Genomic DNA, 20,761 nt, shown 5'->3' with positions numbered 1-20,761 from the left:
TGGTGAAGGGATAATTTCAAGATCTTTAGAGAACAGGGTTTGCAGTTTATAGATGAAAACCAGGGAAGGAGGGATCTGTTCCCCGTGGTGGAGGAGATTGCCCCCAGTCCCTGTGCTCTGGAGGTCCTTCAGCCCAGAGCTGTCGCTGCGTCGGCATCGACCGCTCAATCAGACACAGCGCAAATAAATGAACATATTTGTGTTCCCCACATTATGCCAGTTCGTCTTCTTAGCCGCATTTATTTAAAAATACTGCCTGGATGTACTACTCTAGCATCTGATCCGTGTCAACACAGAACATGTTGCCTAATATTGAAGCATTTTTTAGGAATCAATACATTACACCAGCTACATAAAGGACTCATAAGCATGAAAGGACCAGCATTTACTTCCTAGCTGTGTAATTATGGTATGGCAGGGAAAGGGGTGTGCCAAGTGTCTGCTTTTTGACAACTTTATCATTTCCACTCACAAAATCATTCTTTATTTAGATTCCTGTGGAATGGCATCACCAGTTTGGCACTGTCTCGATGCCTATAAATGGTTATCCCTCTTATTAAAGCTTTGTGTGTGTGTGTGTGTATGTGCTGGTACAGCACATTGTTCAGAAATCATCTGCATGGGAGAAAACTCCCTGCTCACAGAGTCATTACCAGCAAAAAAACATTTCAAGGGGTGTCTTGCCACATTTTTTTTCAAACAAGTCAAGGCACAAACGAATGGATTTGATGAATTCCCTTATGTTTCTCCGGGGTGATTTTGGGGGTTAGTTTCTATCAGGCTTTTAGTGCCACTGCTCCAAAGTGGAGGAGCAGAGCCTGCTTGGATCGTTCAGCTTTTCATCCGAGCAGCCAAGAGCTTGAGAGTTTCTAGAAAGGGAAGGGAAGTCTAGGAGCCACCATTCATTTTTATTGTTCCAGTGCTTAATGACAGGCTTTTAGTTTAAAGCACAGCCCTATTACTTTAACAGCTCTATCGCTTCACTTACAGGCATCTCGAGAAGGAAATCAAGGGGTTTATTTTGTATGCCTGATAAAACAGCAAATTAATAATAAGAAGAAAAGCCTTAGGTAATGGCCAAAGGTAAGTCGATTCTCGAATAACACCATTAACTATCTGATGAATTTAGTCAAAACAATGCTAACCATTTCCTCGGAGGAACACATTTGCGCCTGATAACAGCGGTAAAAAGTCAATCTGCAGCAAACCCTGTAGTCCTAATTGCTCAGCCAGCACAGTGTCTAATCTCCTGTTCTCGACAAACAACAGGAATGGCAAGATTAACCCTGGAAGCATTATCTGAGACACCGCTCACGTTTAACTGAAGTTGGCTAAACAAAAAAAAAAAAAAATTTGGAATTTAACCACAGAGCAAGAATCAGTATCTTTAGCTCCGCATGGCCAGCACAGCCCTGCAAAGAAATCGCCCTTCACCTCATTTTCTAAGTAGGACAGCGTCTAACATTTAGGCACGAGCCTCTATGATATTTGACTGTGGGGTTTTTGAGGGGTAAAATAAGCAACAACAACGTGGCTCTAAACGACTACACGGACTAAGCCCCGTCAGTAATTACTTGGTTCAGGCGACGCCATGGTGGAGACGATGACGGGGGGCCCCGTGCGCCTGCTGAGCTTCGGGAACGGGGAGAGCTGGGCAGGGAAGGCGGGTCCAGTGGGTGCCAGGCCGCTGTCCCCTGCTGTCCCCGGCCGGCGCAGGAGCTGGGGGCTGCTGTGGGGGCTGGGTGCCGGTGACGCCACCGCTGTCCGCTCCCTCTTCATCAGCTCCATGGGCACGGTGTAGGTAGTGGGGTACGCCGTCTTGGGGCTGGCGTGCGGGTTGGCCGCCGTCATGGGCAGGCCGACCGGAGCAGAGTAGGCAGAGGCGGGACGTGGCTGCGTGCTGCAAGGCAGGGGGGTGTTGTATCCCGAACCAGGGATGAAGTGCGGCCCCTGAGGAGCCCCTGCAGGGGCTGGGTAGGTGGTGGTCTCCAGCAAGTGCTGGGTCGGGGCGCTGGACGGCCGGCGGTGTATCTCTACACCTCTTGGGGACAGTGGCTGCAGTGGTGGCGGGTGCTGCGAGGTGCCAGGGCCATCCACGGTGGGCACCCCGTACTCTGCCGGGAGCTCGCTGCGGTGGCTGAAGCTGTTGGAGCGGGTCCTGGGGCGCAGTGCCCCGCTCCTGCGCTCCTGTCTCTGCAGCTGCATCTCCGCCTTGTAGTTGTGGGCGATGCGGGACAACACGCGGGCCTGGCCCAGGTTGGGCGCCACCGACTTGATGTCGTTTTCCTCCATCATGGCCAGCAGGTTCGGGGAGTCGAAGCCCTGCTGCAGCAGGGCAGCAAAGGTGCTCTCCGAGACGCCCTCCGCACGCAGCAGCGCCACAAACTCGGGGTCAAAGCTCCTCTTGCCCTCCGGCCCAGGGAAGGCGGGGGGCACGGGCGGGTGGGAAGGCGTCGCCACCGGCACCTCGTAGCTGTCGTAGGGACCCTTGGCGCCGGTGCTCTCCCTGCCTGGCCCGTAGCTGCTGCCGGTGCTGGCGGTGGGATCCACCACCAGGCAGGTGGGGGCGGCTTGCCTGGCCGCCGTCGCCGCCTCGGGAGCCCGGTCTGCCCCATCGCTGTAGCCCGGCCTGCTGGGGAAGGCGGGTGGCTCTGCCGCGTACCGCGGGCCGGGCGGCTCCGTGCCGTACCACGCTGGGGACACGTCTCTGCCACGCATCCGCTGCCCATCCAGCTGCCCAAGGGCCAGCTTGGGGTCTCTGTAGAGGCGGGCGGCGTCCGGTGTGGCAGGCGGGCGCACTGCGGGCTGGTCCCAGGACATGCGGCTGCCAGGCGCCCCATAGCTCGCCAGCGGCCTGCCCGCCACGTGGTCGCGGTAGCAGCGAGGGTCCTTGGGTGACCTCGCCGACAGCGACGGGTCGCTGTAGTAATCCTGGGGCGGCAGAGAGCCCCGGCCCGCCATGGGCGCCGGCCGGTCGCAGTAGGCGAAGTCAGGGACAGAGCCCTTCCTCAGGGGCCCCGGCGCGAAGGCGGCATCCTGGTACGGGTACGCCTCTTGCTTCAGCTCCGCACCGCCCTGCAAGATGATATCATTTGCCCGCGGTGGCTCGTACCAGCCGCCCTCACCGCCGTAGGTCAGGGAGCTCCTCCGGCCCGGAGGCCTCTGGTACTCGAAGGCGTTCTCGCTCTCCCAGTTGCCCTCATACCAGCCGGCAGCGTCCCAGCTCTGCGAGCGGCCGATGTTGGGGTGCTTGCTGGGGATGGGCATCACCACGAGGCCGCTTGCTCCCGCTGACACGGAGAAGAGGAGGTGCTTTCCTTCTCAGTGCTTCTCCGGCACGCATCCAAACCGGACCGTGCTGCGCCTGAGCCCTCCCGGGACTTGAGAAACCAGCGGCCGGAGGTTTTGCCTTTCCGAGTGCGGCCTGAATTATTAATCCTGGGTAACCTTAGCAGGCAGAGCATGCGGCGGCCGGCGGAGGGGCAGCCGCTGGCCGTGCGCTGCAGCCGCGCAGGAGAGCGGCCGCGCTCAGCCCAGATGCTTTATCCTGTGCCGCTGGGGACGGCGAGCGCACATGGACAACTGGCCCAGCAGTGTGTGGGGATTAGGAGCTAAATAAAACCACTAAAGCCCTCGCTCCATGTGACATCATTTTAGCCCGATGAAATCTCACGCACTGACCCAGCCAGCAACCTTCAATGCAATTTTGCCCCCGGGGGAATGATGATTTTTTTTTTCCTCGTTTCTTTGTTTTTAATGTTTTTTTTTTTTTTTTAACATGCGTTTCCTCTGTTTTGATTGTCTCCCCCCCCTCACGTGCTGGGGGAGGCTGTCCCAGCACCCGCCGGGGATGGGCAGCGGGATAACGGGACGTGCGCGGATCCGCTCGGCCCCACACATGCGCATGTAAAAATAAAAAAGAAAGCTTCAGTGTCAGCTCAATCTTAATCCAACCTGATGAAATGCTAATCCACTGCACACAGCTAAGGACAAATTAAATGGGAGCCAGCAGACAGGCCTAAAAAGGCCAGTGCAAGATACTCGGGAATATGAGAGCGATTAGAAATTAGTTAGGTATCTGTGTAGCACTCTATAAATATTATAATTTGTGTTAGAAATTACTTTTTTTTTTTTTTTCTGGTAGTTTCAAATTAGCCACGTTAACTAGGCTCCAAAAAGATTTTTAATAATACTACCACAATACGCAAATCCTTCCATCATCCCAGGACAGAAAATTGTGGAGGTGTCATCTGGAATGTGTAATTTTAAGACCCTAGCACAGGGCACGGAGAAGGAGGGGAGGATCAAAGGATCTTAAAGCCTGGCCTAACAAAGCAAGAAGGAATAGTAGACTTTTGCCCATTATCTCCAGCTTCCTTTGGAAAAAGTACAGTTTAGAAATAGGAAAACACTCAGAAACATCACACAAAACTCAATTTGTACTGAGCAGTATTTCAACATTCATGTTGATTAAGCTTTTTTTACACTTAGAGTAGGCAAAGGGATTTGGATGGAATCACAGCACAGAAAATGTTTGTTTGGGAATGTAATAAAAATTTCCATATAGAGTCACTGTTTTCAGAGGACATACTAAAATGGCTCCCCAAAACACATAACCCAAATTATGACAGGCTGCTCCTGCTCAGATATTCGTTTTCAAAGAAGGAAAAGCTCAACTGCTCCTTATTTTGCTGACCACTACTACAGAGGCAACATTTTATTTTTCGAATTAAAAAACTCAGATGGAAACAATTTTGCCTTTCTCTGCTACAACCACAGATTTCTTCCCCTCCAATACAGCCCCTTCCAGGACAGACCCACTGAAAGGAGGAACAGTCACCTTCCCTGTCTGTAAGACAGCTTGAGCATTTTCCCCAGCTAATCCACAATAAATGTTTAGTGCACAAGCCATCACATGATGGACTATTGTGCTATTATGATAGCTAAATCACTAATACAGTCTAATGCTTATACTTGCCTATCATACTAATACCTCTGGGCTATATTTCTGACCCAAATACTGACAGGATCTTTGAGTAATCCCTAAATTTCTTTATTGCAGTAAATATTACAAATCCTCTTCAAACATTCTCTCCTCCAATTCCATCCTCAAGGATCATGATCTTGAAAATTATGCTGGATATTACACAGACATGCAAAATGTGGAGCCCAAAATATTATTTATGCAATTCTCAGAGAATATCTGATTGGCATTATACTGAATTAACTAACAAACTTCAGGCACACTGGAAAATTTCTTCTTTTGTGAGAGTCAAGATGGGAAGACACATTTGTGGCTTACAAATAAAGCAGAGAATATTTTAACCAAACAAAATGTTTTATTACAACAACATTTTGCTAAAGAATAAAATGTATTCCCAACTGGATACAGTGAGATTGGTGCCATTTGTTCTGAAGCACAGAAGAAATCTACCAAAAATGTATACGACAAAATAATAAAATCCTGGTCCATAGATCAAGGGCATCTTCCACCACTGTCTTCAAAGGAATTACTGACAAACAGTCACCATGTTAAGCCCTGGCTGACAATGGGAAAAAACCATGCCATAGAGGAATGAAATTTCAAAAATGCTGTTTTTCAACAACTGCAAAGGAAGTCAGAAGGGAGCTTGAAGCATTCACTACCTCTGGAAAAAACCAAGGGCTTTACCAAGCCCTTGGGGCACATGGCGGACACACAATAGAAACCTCACCCAAACCAACACATCTGTGGCTGGGGGCCGTGCCCTGCCAGAGAGCGCTCCAAACTCCCTCCATCCCATGCACAGGAGCACATCTGGGCTCCAAAAACCACCCTGGCATCAGCCTGCCCTTGCAGCCTTGGGCAGGAGATGTGCTCTTCTTCCAGCGCTTCACAGGGGCCAGGAAACCCTAACTGGGGACCTGCCACTGGAACACTCATGCATATGGATGGGTTATCCCCTAAGTGCTGACCTCAATGGAACAAACAGATTGTTCCTGTGCTCCAAGCCAAGCAGAGGCAAATGCCTGCAGGACCAGGGGCTGCAGGATTTGCACATTTCCCTGCAGCCAAGGGCCAGACGTCCTCTTTGGAGGGCTCTGCTGGCCCCAGTTTTGTTGACTAAGAACTGTATCCAGTTGGCAGAATGTGGCCAGGAGCCATGGAGCTGGGCTGCCTCCTGTGCCACCATGGCAGCAAAGGAAATGTGACACCCCCAGTGAACCAAGAAATGAATAAGAAATGATTGGAATTAAATATTTATGGATGGGCAGGAAGGGTCTTGTATTTTTCTGGGCTTTTTCAGTCTTTACAGCAGCCCCCTTGCAAATTCAAGCAACATGGGCAGCAGGGCAAGTGAGGTGATTGTCCCCCTCTACTCCACTGGTGAGACCCCACCTGCAGTGCTGTGTCCAGCTCTGGGGACCGAAACATAAGAAGGACATGGAGCTGTTGGAGCGAGTCCAGAGGAGGCCACAAAGACGACTCGCGGGCTGAAGCACGATTCTGCTATGGGGAAATGCTGGGAGAATTGGGCTTGTTCAACGTGGAGAAGCTTTGGGATGATCTTATCACAGCCTTTCAGTACCTGAAGAGGTCCTCCAAGAGAGCTGGAGAGGGATTTTTTAGAAGGGCATGGACTGATAGGACATGGGGGAATGGCTTCCACTGCCAGAGGACAGGGATGGATGGGACATTGGGAAAGAATTGTTCCCTGTGAGAGTGGGGAGACCCTGGCACAGGGTGCCCAGAGAAGCTGTGGCTGCCCCTGGATCCCTGGAAGTGTCCAAGGCCAGGCTGGATGGGACTTGGAACCACCTGGGATAGTGACAGGTGTCCCTGCCCATGGCAGGGGTTGGAACTAAATGAGTTTTAAGGTCCCTTCCAAGCCAAACCATTCTGTGATCCTATGAAACTCTATGAAATGATTCTGTTCCTATTTCTGAATCCAGACACAAGCAGAATGGCCAGGAGAATATACAGAGGCCCTGGGGCCCAACCTGATGTAACTGATCCCACTGTGTTTCTCAGGAATGCGGGACATACCAGCACCCACATCCTCAACATGAAGGGGAGACAAGGATTGTGGAACAGGCAGAAAATTTATTCTCCCTTTATCTCTTAATTCTAGAGGTATTTTGGGAAAAGGAAAAAAAACCCAAACCACATACACAGAAAGAAAAAAAAAAAAAGCTGATCAAGAGATTAAACGCCCTGGTATTTCAGATCACGTGAAAAATGCAGAGTTTTGACTTAATACCCTGATTTTCAGTTTAGCGTTGATCTCATACGTGGTTTTGGCCACAATATTTGGTTACGATACAATGACCACAGAAGTCTGCTCTGAAAAAAGGCGATGACAGAGTAGAAGACAGGTAAGCCCATTGTTGGACACCGCATTTAAAACTGACAGCGAGAAATCTGAGCCTGGAACCCTCTTGCAGGGGATGTGAAACAAACAGTGCTACAAAGTGCTGTTCTCTTCCCATGAAGGAAATGTTTTACACACAAAACTCAGGGTAGGAAATCAGCATGCTAAATCTGCAACACAACTGTGTAAACAACATTTTTTGGAGTCCGTAGCACTGACTCAGGAGAGGTTGGCTGCAAAATTTCATTCATAATGATATAAAACATTTCGTTACCCATTCTGAAAGCACGCTGCTGGAAAAATTATTCAGTGCAGCAAAATAATACGGATTTGGATTAGTTTTGCTTCTTATTATTGTAAAATGTATTTCAACTATAAATTTATATCCTGTTTCTATTGGGGAAAAAATATTTTTAATGTAGATTAAGATGTTGATGTTTTCTCCCCGGTTATTTTCTTCTGGGAGAGAGTGGAACAGAAACAACGTGCCAAATGTAATTTCTGGCAAAAGCTGTAAGATGCAGCAGTCTGGGAAAGGCTATCTCCCTTTCAAAGGCAAAGGAATCCTACCCCTGGTACTGAAAAATCCTCTGGAGAGCAAATACATCTCTTGTTAATGGAGAGAGCAGGTATGAGGACACCAGAGCCTTTATACCTCGCACTGCCACTGTCAGAGAGTAAATTGCCTAATTTCTTACTTGCTGATTCCCCTTCCATCAAGAAGGATACAATAACACACACCTCTCACACTCGGATGGTGTTGAGATTAATCAGTGTTTGTCATATGTTTTCAGGTGACAAGGTACAAAGCTACAGGGAGGATAAATGCTCCTGCCCTCCCTGCCTGGGCTTTCAAGGACTGCGTGTGATCGTGCCTAATGACCCCCAAAGCTCGGGAAGCCTCTCCTGAGCATCCTCCTCCCACGTTCAGCTTGCAGGATGCCAGGGAAGCAGAAATAAGCTACTCAGTGCTGGGGTGTCCCATGGATGCTATGGAGAAGAAAAGGAATGGCATGCAATATGACTAATACACACACACTCGTGCATGCACACCAATCGAAAAGAAACAGAGTTAAAAAGAGAAATGGGAGAGGGAAAGCAGCAAGAAAATGTTCCAAATCCTTTGAAACTACTGCATTTGCTAAAATTTGGCTCTGCAAAACCTCCCTCACAGTGGCAATAAGCACTCTGCCTAGATGGACTTTTTAACAGTCTCCTGAAATTAAGGGAGCACAAAGAGAAAATTAGCAGGATTGTGCTGGAATCATTTTCAATAATCAAAGGAGCAGCACAGCATCTGAAAGCACTCAGCGCTTGAAGCCCTGCCACATGCTTTTACCAATTTCCAAACCAAAAGCATCGACGCTTTGTAACTCCAACAAAACGCTCACAAACACCAACTCGGTGCCTTACAACAAAACACTCTGAAGATCAGCCGGTCATTAAACAATCATTGCCTCACGGAACTCTGCATTTTGATGACTTTAAAGCAAAAAAAACCCCAAACCCAAAAGCTTATGACCGTTTGTAACTCAGTCCCTCAGTGCTGGGATAGAATGTGCCACAACCATTGGCAGGCTCTAGGAATGCGCGAGCACACGCTGCCCTGAGATGTGACGCACAAACTGGGACCAGTGACTGGCTTCAGTGGCCATTCCCATCAGTGACATACGACTGGGCCCAGGCACACCATAAAATAAAAGGTCAACAAACCTTTGGGGACTCCAACAAACGCACAGCGAAGAAGCTCCCACGCCAAAGCCAGCAGACGTTTCCTCTCCAAGCTGGTGGCACTGTACTGCAGTGCCCTTCTGAATCATTCCCCAAGAATTCCCCCAAAACCCCACAAGCCAACGTGAGGAGAGAGGATGCAAGGCCTTTGCCACTCCCACCAGGCAGTGTCGTGCTGAGAAGGTGCACGGAAACATTTCCTGAAAAGAAATGAGTGACCTTTCCCTTTATCCCTGTGGAGCTGCCTCTCCACTGCTGTTTTGTGCTCATCTCTGGATGGAAGGGGTTGGATGTAGGAGACGTGCTCCTTCCCACCTTAATGGCCGGCCAGCCGTGCCTCTAATCACTGCATATCCCCTTTCACAGATGAGTGCCCTACCCCAGTTTTCCCTATGATAAAAGAAATGGCTGGAGCTGTGTCAGGGGAGGTTTAGGTTGGGTATCAGGGAAAGGTTCTTTCCCAGAGGGTGGGGGGCACTGAACACGGAATGGGCACGGCCCTGAGGCTGCCAGAGCTCCGGGAGTGTTTGGACAAAGCTGCCAGGGATGCACAGGACGGGTTTGTTAGGGTGTCTGTGCAGGGACAGGAGCTGGACTTAGCAATTCCTGTGGGTCCCTTCCATCTCAGGACATTCCGTGATTCTGTGAATTATCTTCCACTTATTTCTGAATGAAGTATGTGCCAGAAGCACCCCAGTGTGCATGTGGTAACTTATCACCTCATGTTATCCTGCTCCCCCAGCAAAGCCTTGGAGGTTGCCCTGAGAAAACTGTAGATATCCCATCCCTGGAAGTGTTCAAGGCCAGGTTCGATGAGGCTTGGAGCAACCTGGGATAGTGGAAGTGGTATAGTTCTACCCAGCGGCAGGGGGTAGAACTGGATGGTCTTTAAGATCCCTTCTAACCCAAACCACTCCATGATTTGCCATCCAGGAAGAAAATCAAACTGCAGGTAACAAATGCAGGAAGGCAACGATCATCGAAAACACACTTGCAGCTAAAAAGGAGAAGTGCAGCTGTAAAACACACTTTGAGCCATTGGAACGAGCCTCACAAGCTCTACAAACTTCAATCAGAAACCATTTTGCCTTTAAGTACGGGGAAACTCCAATAAAAGTTGGCAGAAACAGCACTGTCGCATTCCTGCACCAACAAAGGGATAATAAAAACATCAGATGTATCCCTACAGCACACAGCCACACCGTCTCAAGGACTGCAAAATAAAAATCAATCTGGCTGCTGAACGGCGGGTGAAAAGCAGCAGACAAGGTTCATTGGGCACATCCCTCAACCACTCGCAAAGATCTAATCTATGAATGCTCTTAAAAATAATCCTCTAGAAATCACATCAAGCACCTTGTCTCCAAAACTGGGTATTAGACTTTGAGGTCAAATCTCATCATTTTTAATAAGAATTCAGGATCAAGATTTGAACAGCATGTGCAATGAAAAGCATGGGAATTATATCTGTCCCAGAAAGCAGTAGAGAAACCCACTGTTAAATGAATATACATTGTAAATCTGAACTCTGCCATGCACGCCTGGGCTTCGCATAGAAAATAATTAATTACTACACTGTAACACGGGCCTGGGGAGATAAACAGGCTGGGGTTCAGGGTGTCTCTCTGCCTTACTTCCCCTGATGATGCCAAGAGCTTGAAACATGTACTTCCCTTTCACCTCCATCACAGATAAAAAACCAAAACCAAACAGGAGGAAATACTACTTTAGCTAAAAAAAAAAAATTATGTCTTGCTTTTTAAAAAGACTGGTCTTTTGTACTGTTGTATTGCAAATCATCAAAAGTGAGTTATATCTTACTGTGTTCCCTCACCATCCTTGCTCATGTTCATTTGCTGAGTCAATCAAATATCTGTATCATCAGCTGGAGCACCACAGTTTTTTCTCAAAAATGGGTGTAAATCTGTATACTAAGGCTATTTTGTGAACTTAACCTGTTTACTACTAAGTCTTGAGGTGCTAGATGGCAGCAGAGAGTGTTTTGTTTTAAATAAAAATTTAAAAGATAGTCTAAAAAAGAGAAGAAAAACCAAATTAACACTGTTAAGCTAATGGGCTGTATAAAAGTGTCACTAAGAAATGATCAACGTGCTTCAATTTTAAGAAACGCAAAACCAACTCAAAACTTGCTCTTTGAAGAAAGCTCCCTAATGAAAACCTTCACTGTTTTGGCACTTCGATCCATTACATCTGTTTGCGGAGAGCAAAAAAATATAAAAGAAAAGTTGTGTAATGTGTTTCCCTGCAGCTTTATTTTAGTATAGCCAGATGTCCTACTCCTGTCAAAATATTTACCAGCAAATATTCAGGAAATCAGGCTACATTTGAAAAGACTGGTCCGGATCCAAACACCACCAGTCCCTGAAACAGTGCAATTTAGGAGTCAGATATAAGGTTTTTTCCTGGTATTTTGAAGGAAACCCCATCCTGTTCTCATCTGTCCCCGAGGACTGATCATTTCTCATCACATATTTGGAAGCAGCCAATTTCCACCCCCTGGATGCTGGAGGCAGCTTCTGCAGCATTCCAGAGCTTGGGAAGAGGTGCAAGGGCTGCCCCAAGGCCCTGCTCCAACAACCCCTTCCCAGTGAATATTCCAGGAATATTATCACTTTTCTGAGTAATCTTTAAAGGCCAGGGGAGGATTTATAGTAAGGAGGAAAAAAAACCCCAACAAAACCAACAAACAACCCAGATATGATGACAACATGTTAATCCCTAAACCAGTTAATTTAAACGGGAAATGTGGTAAGGATGGAAATTAGGTTGATGGTATTGAAGTCATCAGCTGTAATTGTTTCTTAATTAACGACACGAAGTTGTAAAGCGTGTTACACGGAACCTTGTCTGGAGCCCGGGGAAAATGGAAAAATACAAGGCAGAATTAAGAGTTAGACACGTATTAAGTTCCCATCACTGTGGGTTTAAACACAAGGAGAACACAACAGAAGTATTTTTTTCCTATTTTGGTGCATATGGCCCTCAAGGCCAGGGAAAGGGGAGCTCCCCCTCCTGCAACAGCTTGAGCCACACACATCTACTATGATGCACACCAAATTAATGGAATTTTTGTCTGTAACCTCCTCTAAATGTGTCTTCCTCTTGCCTGGATGCCTGGGGCATTTTGTCAGGCTGCCTTCGTATCTGGCTCGAGTCCTACATCTTGTCATGCACATTCCCCTGTGGAACGTCACAGGAGGGGATGTACAGCAAAAACATCCACGCAGGAGTGACTGGAAGCTACTGGAGCAGCCTGTGCATCCATGCAAGGACAACAGCACACCCCTGGATACGAGCTCCATCCCAAAGCACAGAAAGGACTCATACAAGCATAGAGAGCTCTGGATTCAGCACAGCAAAAGGGTTGAAAGCCATGGAATAAGGTCAATAAGCTTGAATAACATCTGTAAACCCACTGAGACTGCCTGAAGTTTCTTCATCTACAGGATACTGTCCAATTTTTTAAAAATTCTTAAAATTTTCACAAAAGCTATTAATGACAAGTAATTCCCAAATACGCCATGCTTCTATCAGAGCAGGGGATAATTAAGAGCATTACTTTTCACTGGTAAAAAGAGGTGTAATCCAGCTTTTGTATGAATTTGAACCGATTTTCTGAAACCTCCATAAAAGCCAAAGACTTCATTTTGGAAAAGCAAAACATCAGGAGCAGCCAGACAGATCTTCAGTTTGCATAAATCAGCACAGGGTGCAGTGGCAGAAGATCTGACAAGCTAATACTGCTTTTTCTCTAGGCTAAATGTGGTAAGCAACCCTTCCTTAAAAGCCTGATAGTTTATGTGCTTTGAGGTGGAAACTTAAAAAAAGAAAGTACAAAAAGCTTTATTGTGGGGGGGGGGGGGAAATCCTTGTACTGTGTTTTATAGTCGCGGAACAAAGAAACTCAAATCCACTAGATAAAAAAGGTCTACATTTATTCTAAATAAGTCACTTTTACTCAGGACAAGCGGTTTCTTTCGTGCTTGATATCATCTTTAACTCATTGTTTCTCATCAAATGCCTAGTGGTGATAAGGATTTCCTGAGATAATCAGGTTCCATTTCTAAGCAGTAAAAATAAGTATTATCAGATGCTCCTTGGTGTGCAAATTTGCAAGAATGGAAGAAAATTTCTCCACCCAAATATCAAATGTACGCATTTTTGCTACTGTTACATTAGACAAAGCAGCAAGAATTGGAGGCAGCCACTTTCCAGGGCTGTAGTTATAATGTGTGTTTTCCGTTTTGGTTCCAGGAGCAAGGTTCCTCTCTTTTTTAACATGAGTGGACTGTGGCTATTGAATGAGAATCTATTCCATAGTCTGCTGTTAGTGGTGTGTGGGCCCAGACCTCAGGGACACAATTGTTCAAATACTCCTGAAAAGCCAGAAACATCACAGTTCTTCAGGGGCACTTTTGTTGAGGGTTAGTGGATTTTTTTTTTTTTTAACAAGAAGAAAGTGCACAATAAGAAATAATTGACATTGTGATTATTAAGTCCACGTCTGTGGAGGATAAACTGAAATAAAAAGGTAAAAAGCACTCCTGCCATTGATCCAGGTAGGTAGCAGAGTACCTACCGTTACACAGTGTATTTATTCAAATATCACCGGACATGGTCTGCACTGACTTCTGTCACAGAGGGAAGAGTGGACTACAACATTTCTGTCCACCCTTGAAATGAATTAACCAGCCTAATGCAGCCACAGCAGAGATAACTTTGGTGATGCTGAAAACATCAATTCCTACCCCGAATTCCCTCCTCCATTTCAGAGAATCATTGAGGTTGGAAAAGACCTCTGAGACCACGAGTCCGAGCTGTGACCAATCCCCACCTTGTCACCAGCCACCAGTCCAGTCCTTCCTTGGACACCTGCAGGGATGGGGACTCCCAGCCCCGCTGGGCAGCCCCTTCACCCACCCTATAATTCCAAATCCCAGCTGGATGGTGTCCCAGAGGGAAGGTGCCTATTCAAGGTTTGCAAGACAAATTCTTCCATCAAGGGCTCAGACCCACCCAAGAGGCTTCAGTAACCACGGTGGGGGTCACATTCCAACTGAGAAACAAGGATTTGTGGGGAGTCACGGCCACACACATACTCCAGTGGCTGGAAGGTAAATACACGAGGAATTCCCACAGGAAGCATGACCACAGAAGCCTCGGCCAAGGAGGACATCAGGGTGCCACTCAGAATGCAAGGCAGTAAGTCAAAAAGCCAGAGACTCGTGCATTAAGCACTGAAAAGTATTCTGTGACTGTGCTGGCATTTATCGGCCATCAGACATATCAAAGGAGCTGAAAGAAAACAAAGAGTACGGATGGCTTGTTTGCCCTGCAAACAGTTCTATTTTGCAAAGTACAGACAACTTTGGTGGCACAAACTGACACGTAAGGACACGATTTCCCACTGGATAACGACAAATCCTGGAGCAGAAACTGTCAGAAAATGTCTGGGTTCGCTTGGCCTTGCAATTATTTTTTCACTTTGCTTCTTGCTCATCTCAGGGCTGCCACTTTTTGCAGCATGTGTTGAAAGCTTAACTGACTCGTGTACGTTAGTGCAAACTATAACCTCTGGAGGCAGGCTTTCCCATTCCACGGCACTGGTGTTGAAGACCTGGCTGGCAGAGCTGCAGTGGTCTGGAGCAGAGGCAGCACTTGGCATCATCACAGAGGAATTCAGTCGTGTTGGGAAACCCATGTTGTAGACAGACACAAGATGCTGCCATCCTGCATCCCGGTGGTGCCACCACTGCTGCCTTGTCCCCGTTGAGTTTTGACACCCAACAAGGGAATGACACAGTGCCATAGCACCTTCTCCCCTGCCTGCTCCCAGAGACACAACCAGCAACTGTGCACGGGCTGCTCTCACTCCCTGCCGAGCTCCTGGTGATGTTTAATATTTGTTTAAGCATATTGACAGAAGCACAGCATAAAGATCAGCTGAGCAAGCAGCAAAAATGATGCTGCAAGTTATTTCCTTGCCCGGGAATGCCGTGTGCGAGCACTGGAGTCCCATGGGAGGGATGGATGCCGTGCACCAGGAGTGCCATGGAGGCACTGTCAGACACCTTGTTCTGCCACAGGTAGCAAAGAAAAAAATTACACCTAATCTCCCTGTTGTTGTTTCCTGAATGAAAGGCAGGTGAGCTCTGCCCTGAGGGCTTTTGCTGCCATTTCTCTGAAAGGCTGGAAACTGCACCAGGTTTGGGAAGGAGCCCACTCCTACACACAGCAACTTGGCTGCAAAATTCAGGCCCTTTTTATCCCAGGCAGAGCAGGCAGGTCTGGCAGCTCCACATCCATGGCTGCAGGACTGTGCCTCGGCTTTGTTTCACACAGAGCAAAGCCAACATCCCTCCCTCTCCATCTCCCACTCGGACGCGGCGCCGCAATTTTTGCTGGAACTCTTTATTTATTTTTTTTTTTTCATTCACCCTGAGGTAAAAAACCAGTCATGGAATGGAAAATTTCAGCTCCAGCAAATTTTAAGTGTGGCAAAATCACAAGCTCATGGGAACAGGACCCAAAAGAGGGGCTGCTGGACATTTCTGACTCCACACAGCACCAGTGGTTCCACCTCTAAAGCATACTTTGACCCGCTGTGGAATAAGACACAATTCCACAAACAGGAATTATGTAAACCACTCTCCATATATTATTTGCAAAAGCCCCAGCCATTCAATGGGTCCACCCTGCTACCCATATGGATCCAATTACAGAACAGGCACCCAAAGTCTCTGGGAGAACCAGAAGAGAAAGAAATGGGTAAGCCAAGACCACTGTGAGCACAGTCCAACTTCATTCGGATAGGCATCACCAACCCACTTAATTGCTGACAGACTATTCAAAATGCTTTTGCTGCAGGCTGCTGCCCCGAAATTCCTTTATCCCCTCAAGTCTGGACCTTTATCCCACCCACATTCCTCTACAGATCAAAATCTGTGACCTGGTCAAAAAAGCTCACATCTTCAAACCAGCCTGCTCAGAGCAAAAAGTAACGCTGTCATACAAAGACGTCATAAATATGTGTTTAAAAAACCAAAACCAGAGGAGCTGGTGAAGCTGAGCCATGCCCTGAGACTGCACAGCTCCCCTCTTTGGAAGACTCATAAACCTGGCTATAAAGGCTGTGAACTGGCTTTTTAAACTATACCACCTCCTTGTACGGCTTGGATTATTTTTTCCACTCCAGATGTACGTTTAACAGAGTAATACAAACTCTGCAACTCCTTAATAAACTCTTTTAATGCCCTGACAGTTTGTAAGGCATTTCCCTCAACATGTGTCTGGTTATGGTTTCAGTAAGCCTGCAGGAAGAAGAATCTGTCTGGCAGTTTGGACAGCGATTACAACATGCAGCCCGAGGATATTTCACCTCCAGACCTGCCACCATGCTGCTGCATGGAATAAAGTCCAAACTCTGCAAGGGTTTGTGTGGGGAATAGTAAAAGGGATGGTATATGCAACTTCAGGAAAAGCACAGACATACACCTCTGTGCTACCAGATGTTTAGTCTTTCATCAGGTAAATGCAGCTTTGTATCCCATTCACATTTGAAGGGAAAAGCTCCTTAAGTGCTTTCACAGAACAGGAAATCATTAAAAGCAACTATTTTGGACCACATTGCCCTAAGCTTGATGGAGGAATAGATTCTTCTCACTGAACATAATTCTGTTTGCAAAGACTCCTCTCCTCCATCTGCTGAACTAGTTCCCTAATTTTTCTCATCATCTTTCACTGATTATTCTATATCCCTTTCAAGACAAAACCAAGAAAAATTATCTTTTTCAAAGTGTGTTTTCACAGCAGCTGGCATGGCCCCCTTCAGTGCTTTTCTATGCTATAATCCAAGATTAGGAGCCTATAGTCAAAAATATCCATCAGAGAGTCCAGTAGAGTATTCAGCTGTCCTACAAATCTAATATTTTGGCAAATCTGAAGCTTTTTGCATTTTTCAAGGCAATTTTTGCAATCCTTCTCACACTCAGTCCTTGTCTGTTGCTCCCAAATGCAACACAGCAGCGTCTCCCATCATTTCCATCACATTACAAACCCAGTGGCAAATGACAAAGTATACTTTAAAAAGTTATGTCTCCTGCACATTTACAGATTAGAAAAGAATATCTTTTGACCAAGAAAGAAGAAAAAAACCCCCCTAATATATCAGAGAAAAATAATCTAGACTTCAGTCACATCTAAAGCTCCGTTAGCAGGTTTGTTGTACGATCCTTTTGAATTTCTTGTACACTCAGCAACTAGATCTGATGGTAAACATCAAACCAGGAAGGCAGCTTTTGAAAATCCAGGCTCAGCTGATAGAACTCTTTTAAGTCAAGTTCAAAGTAAGTTTTGAAGATGAGATAGTGCGCTACACCTGAGTGTTTATGACATTCAGTAGGAGAAAGAGGCAGCTCCACACTGCAGCATACCCTGGATACTCCCTCCTAACTCATCTCTGCTTTGTCTCCGCTGTTCCAAAATTAACAGAGCAAAATGAGAGGAGATAAGTAACTTATGTTGAGTTTAAAACAGCAGCAGTGTAGAGTCAGCAATATTTAACTCAGAAAAGCCAAGGCAAAGTCCACCCTTGTCCTGCTGATCAGCATTTCGCACTGAAACTCCACAAAGCCCCACACGTTTTGCTCAGGCAGGCGCAGCACAACTCCCCTGTGAGCTCTGTGCTTTCATCCACCACCAAATCTTATTTCACCTCGTTGGCATTCAAGTAATACTGCAAATTGTTACCCTGCAGGCCACTATCCATCTCCTTAAGAGCAGCTGAACACTGGAACTCCTGAGGAGATATTCCTCCTAAAACAACGCTCTGCTCTGCATTTGCTGCTGATGGCAGAACTTGCACGAGCATTGGAGAATTACTGGAGTGTACACCAAAAAGTCAGAGCCTGTTTGCCAACACTTGATTTCTGTTGTAAGTAACTCACACCACGTGAGCTGCAATGGAAAACGTTTCCTAAAAAAACTTTTTCTGCTGGAAGATTCCTCTCAAAGGTAAAAGTCACCTGTGCTGAGACACTGTAACCACCACGAATAAATAATTGCAGCAAACCTGCCCGACCCCCACACACCGACCAAATAAAAGCTGTTACAACAACGTGCTCAAAACCATAAGAACAACAGCTCTTCAATCTTCCATCGTTTTCTTACAGGATGAAGATAAATATCTTTTAAATTGGGACCAATCAAATCGTTTTAGTAGAAATTCGGATAAGAGGAGGTGACCTGGTAATTATACAAAAATCTTATTCACAGGACTACACGTGACTTCCAAGTGAGTAACCAGAACAGTGTGAATGTATTTTGAGCCTACAGGGAGGACAGGGAATCCAGCCCTGGATTTGGATCTCTTTATGTTAAGTACTGAAAGAAACAAGGAAAAAATGAGATATTCTACCCTAATCATCTGCCAGAAAAACCAAAGCACGCTCTTACCTTCACAAATTCTGTCCAGTCGCTGCCGCTTGACTTTGTGTTTATCCACAAGTGCCATTCTTGATGGGATTTTGCAACTTTCTGACTCAAAAAGCACAGCAGTCCGCCAGGAGCTTAGGAAAACTCACAGGAATGGGCGTGCATACCGCCACTGTGGATCCTGCAGAGAAAGAAGAGGATTCATAAGATTTGTTGACTTCCTATCCCTGGAAGTGCTCAAGGCCAGGGTGGATGGGGTTCAAAACTTGGGATAGTGGAAGGTGCCCCTGCCGATGGAACGAGGTGGGCTTTAAGGCCCCTTCCAGCCCAAACCAGTGCAGGATTTCCAGCACACCAGGAGAGATGTGCCTGTGCCCAAGAGCAGAGCAGGTTTTGGAAAGGACAGCTCTGAATTTGCACCCCACAAGTCACACATCTGGCACCACAGATCAGTCTCTCTATCCGCCCTGCGATCCAGAAAACCAGCCTTGTACACGAGCACTGCCAAAGCACTGCATGGGCTTCCCAGTTTTGTTTCTGACTGAAAAATCCATTCCTGGCGGATAAAATCCATGAGGTTATTTTGTAGGCTCACAGACGCTGAAAGATTCTTAAAGAGTACATAAAACAGGGAAAGTAGTTCTTGCTCTGCCAGTACCTCCATACACAAAACACTCTCGTATTTAAACCTTGCCCTGTAAAAGTCATCAATGGACCTTGAATTTACAAGGAGACCTTGATGTATATTCCAGCTGTCACCACAGCCTGTCCTTGCCCTCATACTTGAAGGGCCAACCTTAAACTTCGGGTGCCGTTTGCAGCGCGCACGTTTTTCAATGCAAATGAGATAAAACCATCCACGAAGCCACGTGTGTGTGGCTTAATGACAAGAAAAGCTCTCCAAAGAGACAACAACTAAAGGTTTTCTGCATTCTGGTGGCACAGAGGAAGACCCTTAATGGATACTCTCAGGTCTCACACGTTTGACTCTTACAGACATCCAAAGGTTTGTTTAATCCCTGACCTGAGCTCGGCTGCAGCCTCGGAATGTGCTGCTGTGGTACTTCCACCAGGTTTGATTTTTTGATGTAAAAGCCAGGTGAGAGTTTTTCAAAGCAAGTTCCGCAACAGCATTCATGAATCAAGACATGGAAGAAGAGACCTCATGCTGACAACTGAATTCCAGCAATCCAACATAACACACGCTAGTATTTTGTGCGACCGCTGATTCAATATCCTCTTTTGTATTTTAAGGCGAAGACAGATGACCCTGGTAACAACTACAAACCTTCCCAAAGAGGAATCCTGCTCAAGAAGAAGGCCTCTGCCCCCCCTCAGCCATCCACCACTCACTGCAAGGCACCAAAAGAATAGAATTAGTGTAAATCTGTGACTTCTAGAGGCAAAGCAAAGCACCACCACGTTTTCAGAAGCTTTGCGTAGAGAGAAGAGGTAAAGGGAGGCAGAAATGAGTGCAAGCACAGCAAGAAACCCTCTCCTGATCTGTATCTGTATCACCCTGCAAAGCCCCAACCTCTGCCTACATACACTAGAGTGGTTTAAAAAAAAATGGAAAAAAAATCTGAAAAGCCAGCAGTAACCACAACCCTGGCACCATTCATTCAAACCGACCCCCAAACAGCTCCTCTCCAGCAGGTGAATTTTCACACTGCACCATTTGCAAACAAAATTTTTGTGGCAGACTAAAAAATGGTCCACTTCACGAAATGCAGGACACAAGAGAAGACACCACAGCAGAAAATCCAGGTCGATGTCCAGAAGTTGACCTTGGGCAATGTTTGTAACCTGGAGTTTTGTTTTCCCTTGTGAAGGAAGCAATAGCAACACTTAAACCATCCTCCATCCTCTGGAACACCCTTGGAGGTTCACGTAGCCCAGTCAGGCATTTCTCCTTTGCATTTTATTCTTCTGCACCAGCACCGGCTCTCCAAAAAAACACTCCAATAACTTCCCAGAAAACCCAGTTAACCAGTGCAGCAGGCAGAGCACGCGAGGGGTAAAGGCTCTAACAAAGCCTCTGCACTCCAGGATGACAATTTCATGGAGATTATTGTTATTATTATAAATGGTTATCAATTATGCATCACATTGATAGTTAATTTCCAAAAGGAAAAGCCTCGTGTTGGTACAGCTGAATTCCAACTAAGGGATGATCGGCGATTTCCTGGTAGTTAATGGCCAATTTCCCAGCAGCACAACTGCAG

General features: G+C 46.7%; 1 protein-coding gene across 5 annotated transcripts in view; it reads right to left on the bottom strand.

Annotated features, from left to right (window-relative positions):
* The window catches only part of CTBP2 (C-terminal binding protein 2), a 135,408-nt gene that overhangs the window by 40,662 nt on the left and 73,985 nt on the right, over window positions 1–20,761 (bottom strand). For 3 of the 5 annotated variants that reach the window (XM_066190743.1, XM_066190745.1, XM_066190744.1), the window contains exon 2: window positions 18,558–18,717. In XM_066190743.1, the coding sequence (XP_066046840.1) occupies window positions 18,558–18,615 (58 nt within the window). In that variant the 5' untranslated portion in view covers window positions 18,616–18,717. Of the gene's footprint in view, window positions 1–1,574; window positions 5,069–18,557; window positions 18,718–20,761 lie in introns of those variants that run through there. The other 2 variants (XM_066190742.1, XM_066190741.1) reach the window with 2 other exon arrangements.

Source organism: Chamaea fasciata, unplaced genomic scaffold (genome assembly GCF_029207755.1).
Source record: "Chamaea fasciata isolate MVZ Bird 193981 ecotype frontalis unplaced genomic scaffold, bChaFas1.0.hap1 SCAF_9, whole genome shotgun sequence".
In the NCBI taxonomy this organism is placed as follows: Eukaryota; Metazoa; Chordata; class Aves; order Passeriformes; family Sylviidae; genus Chamaea; species Chamaea fasciata.
The sequence above is the reverse complement of the archived record's forward strand: the minus strand, read 5'-3'. Positions and strand labels throughout refer to the sequence as shown.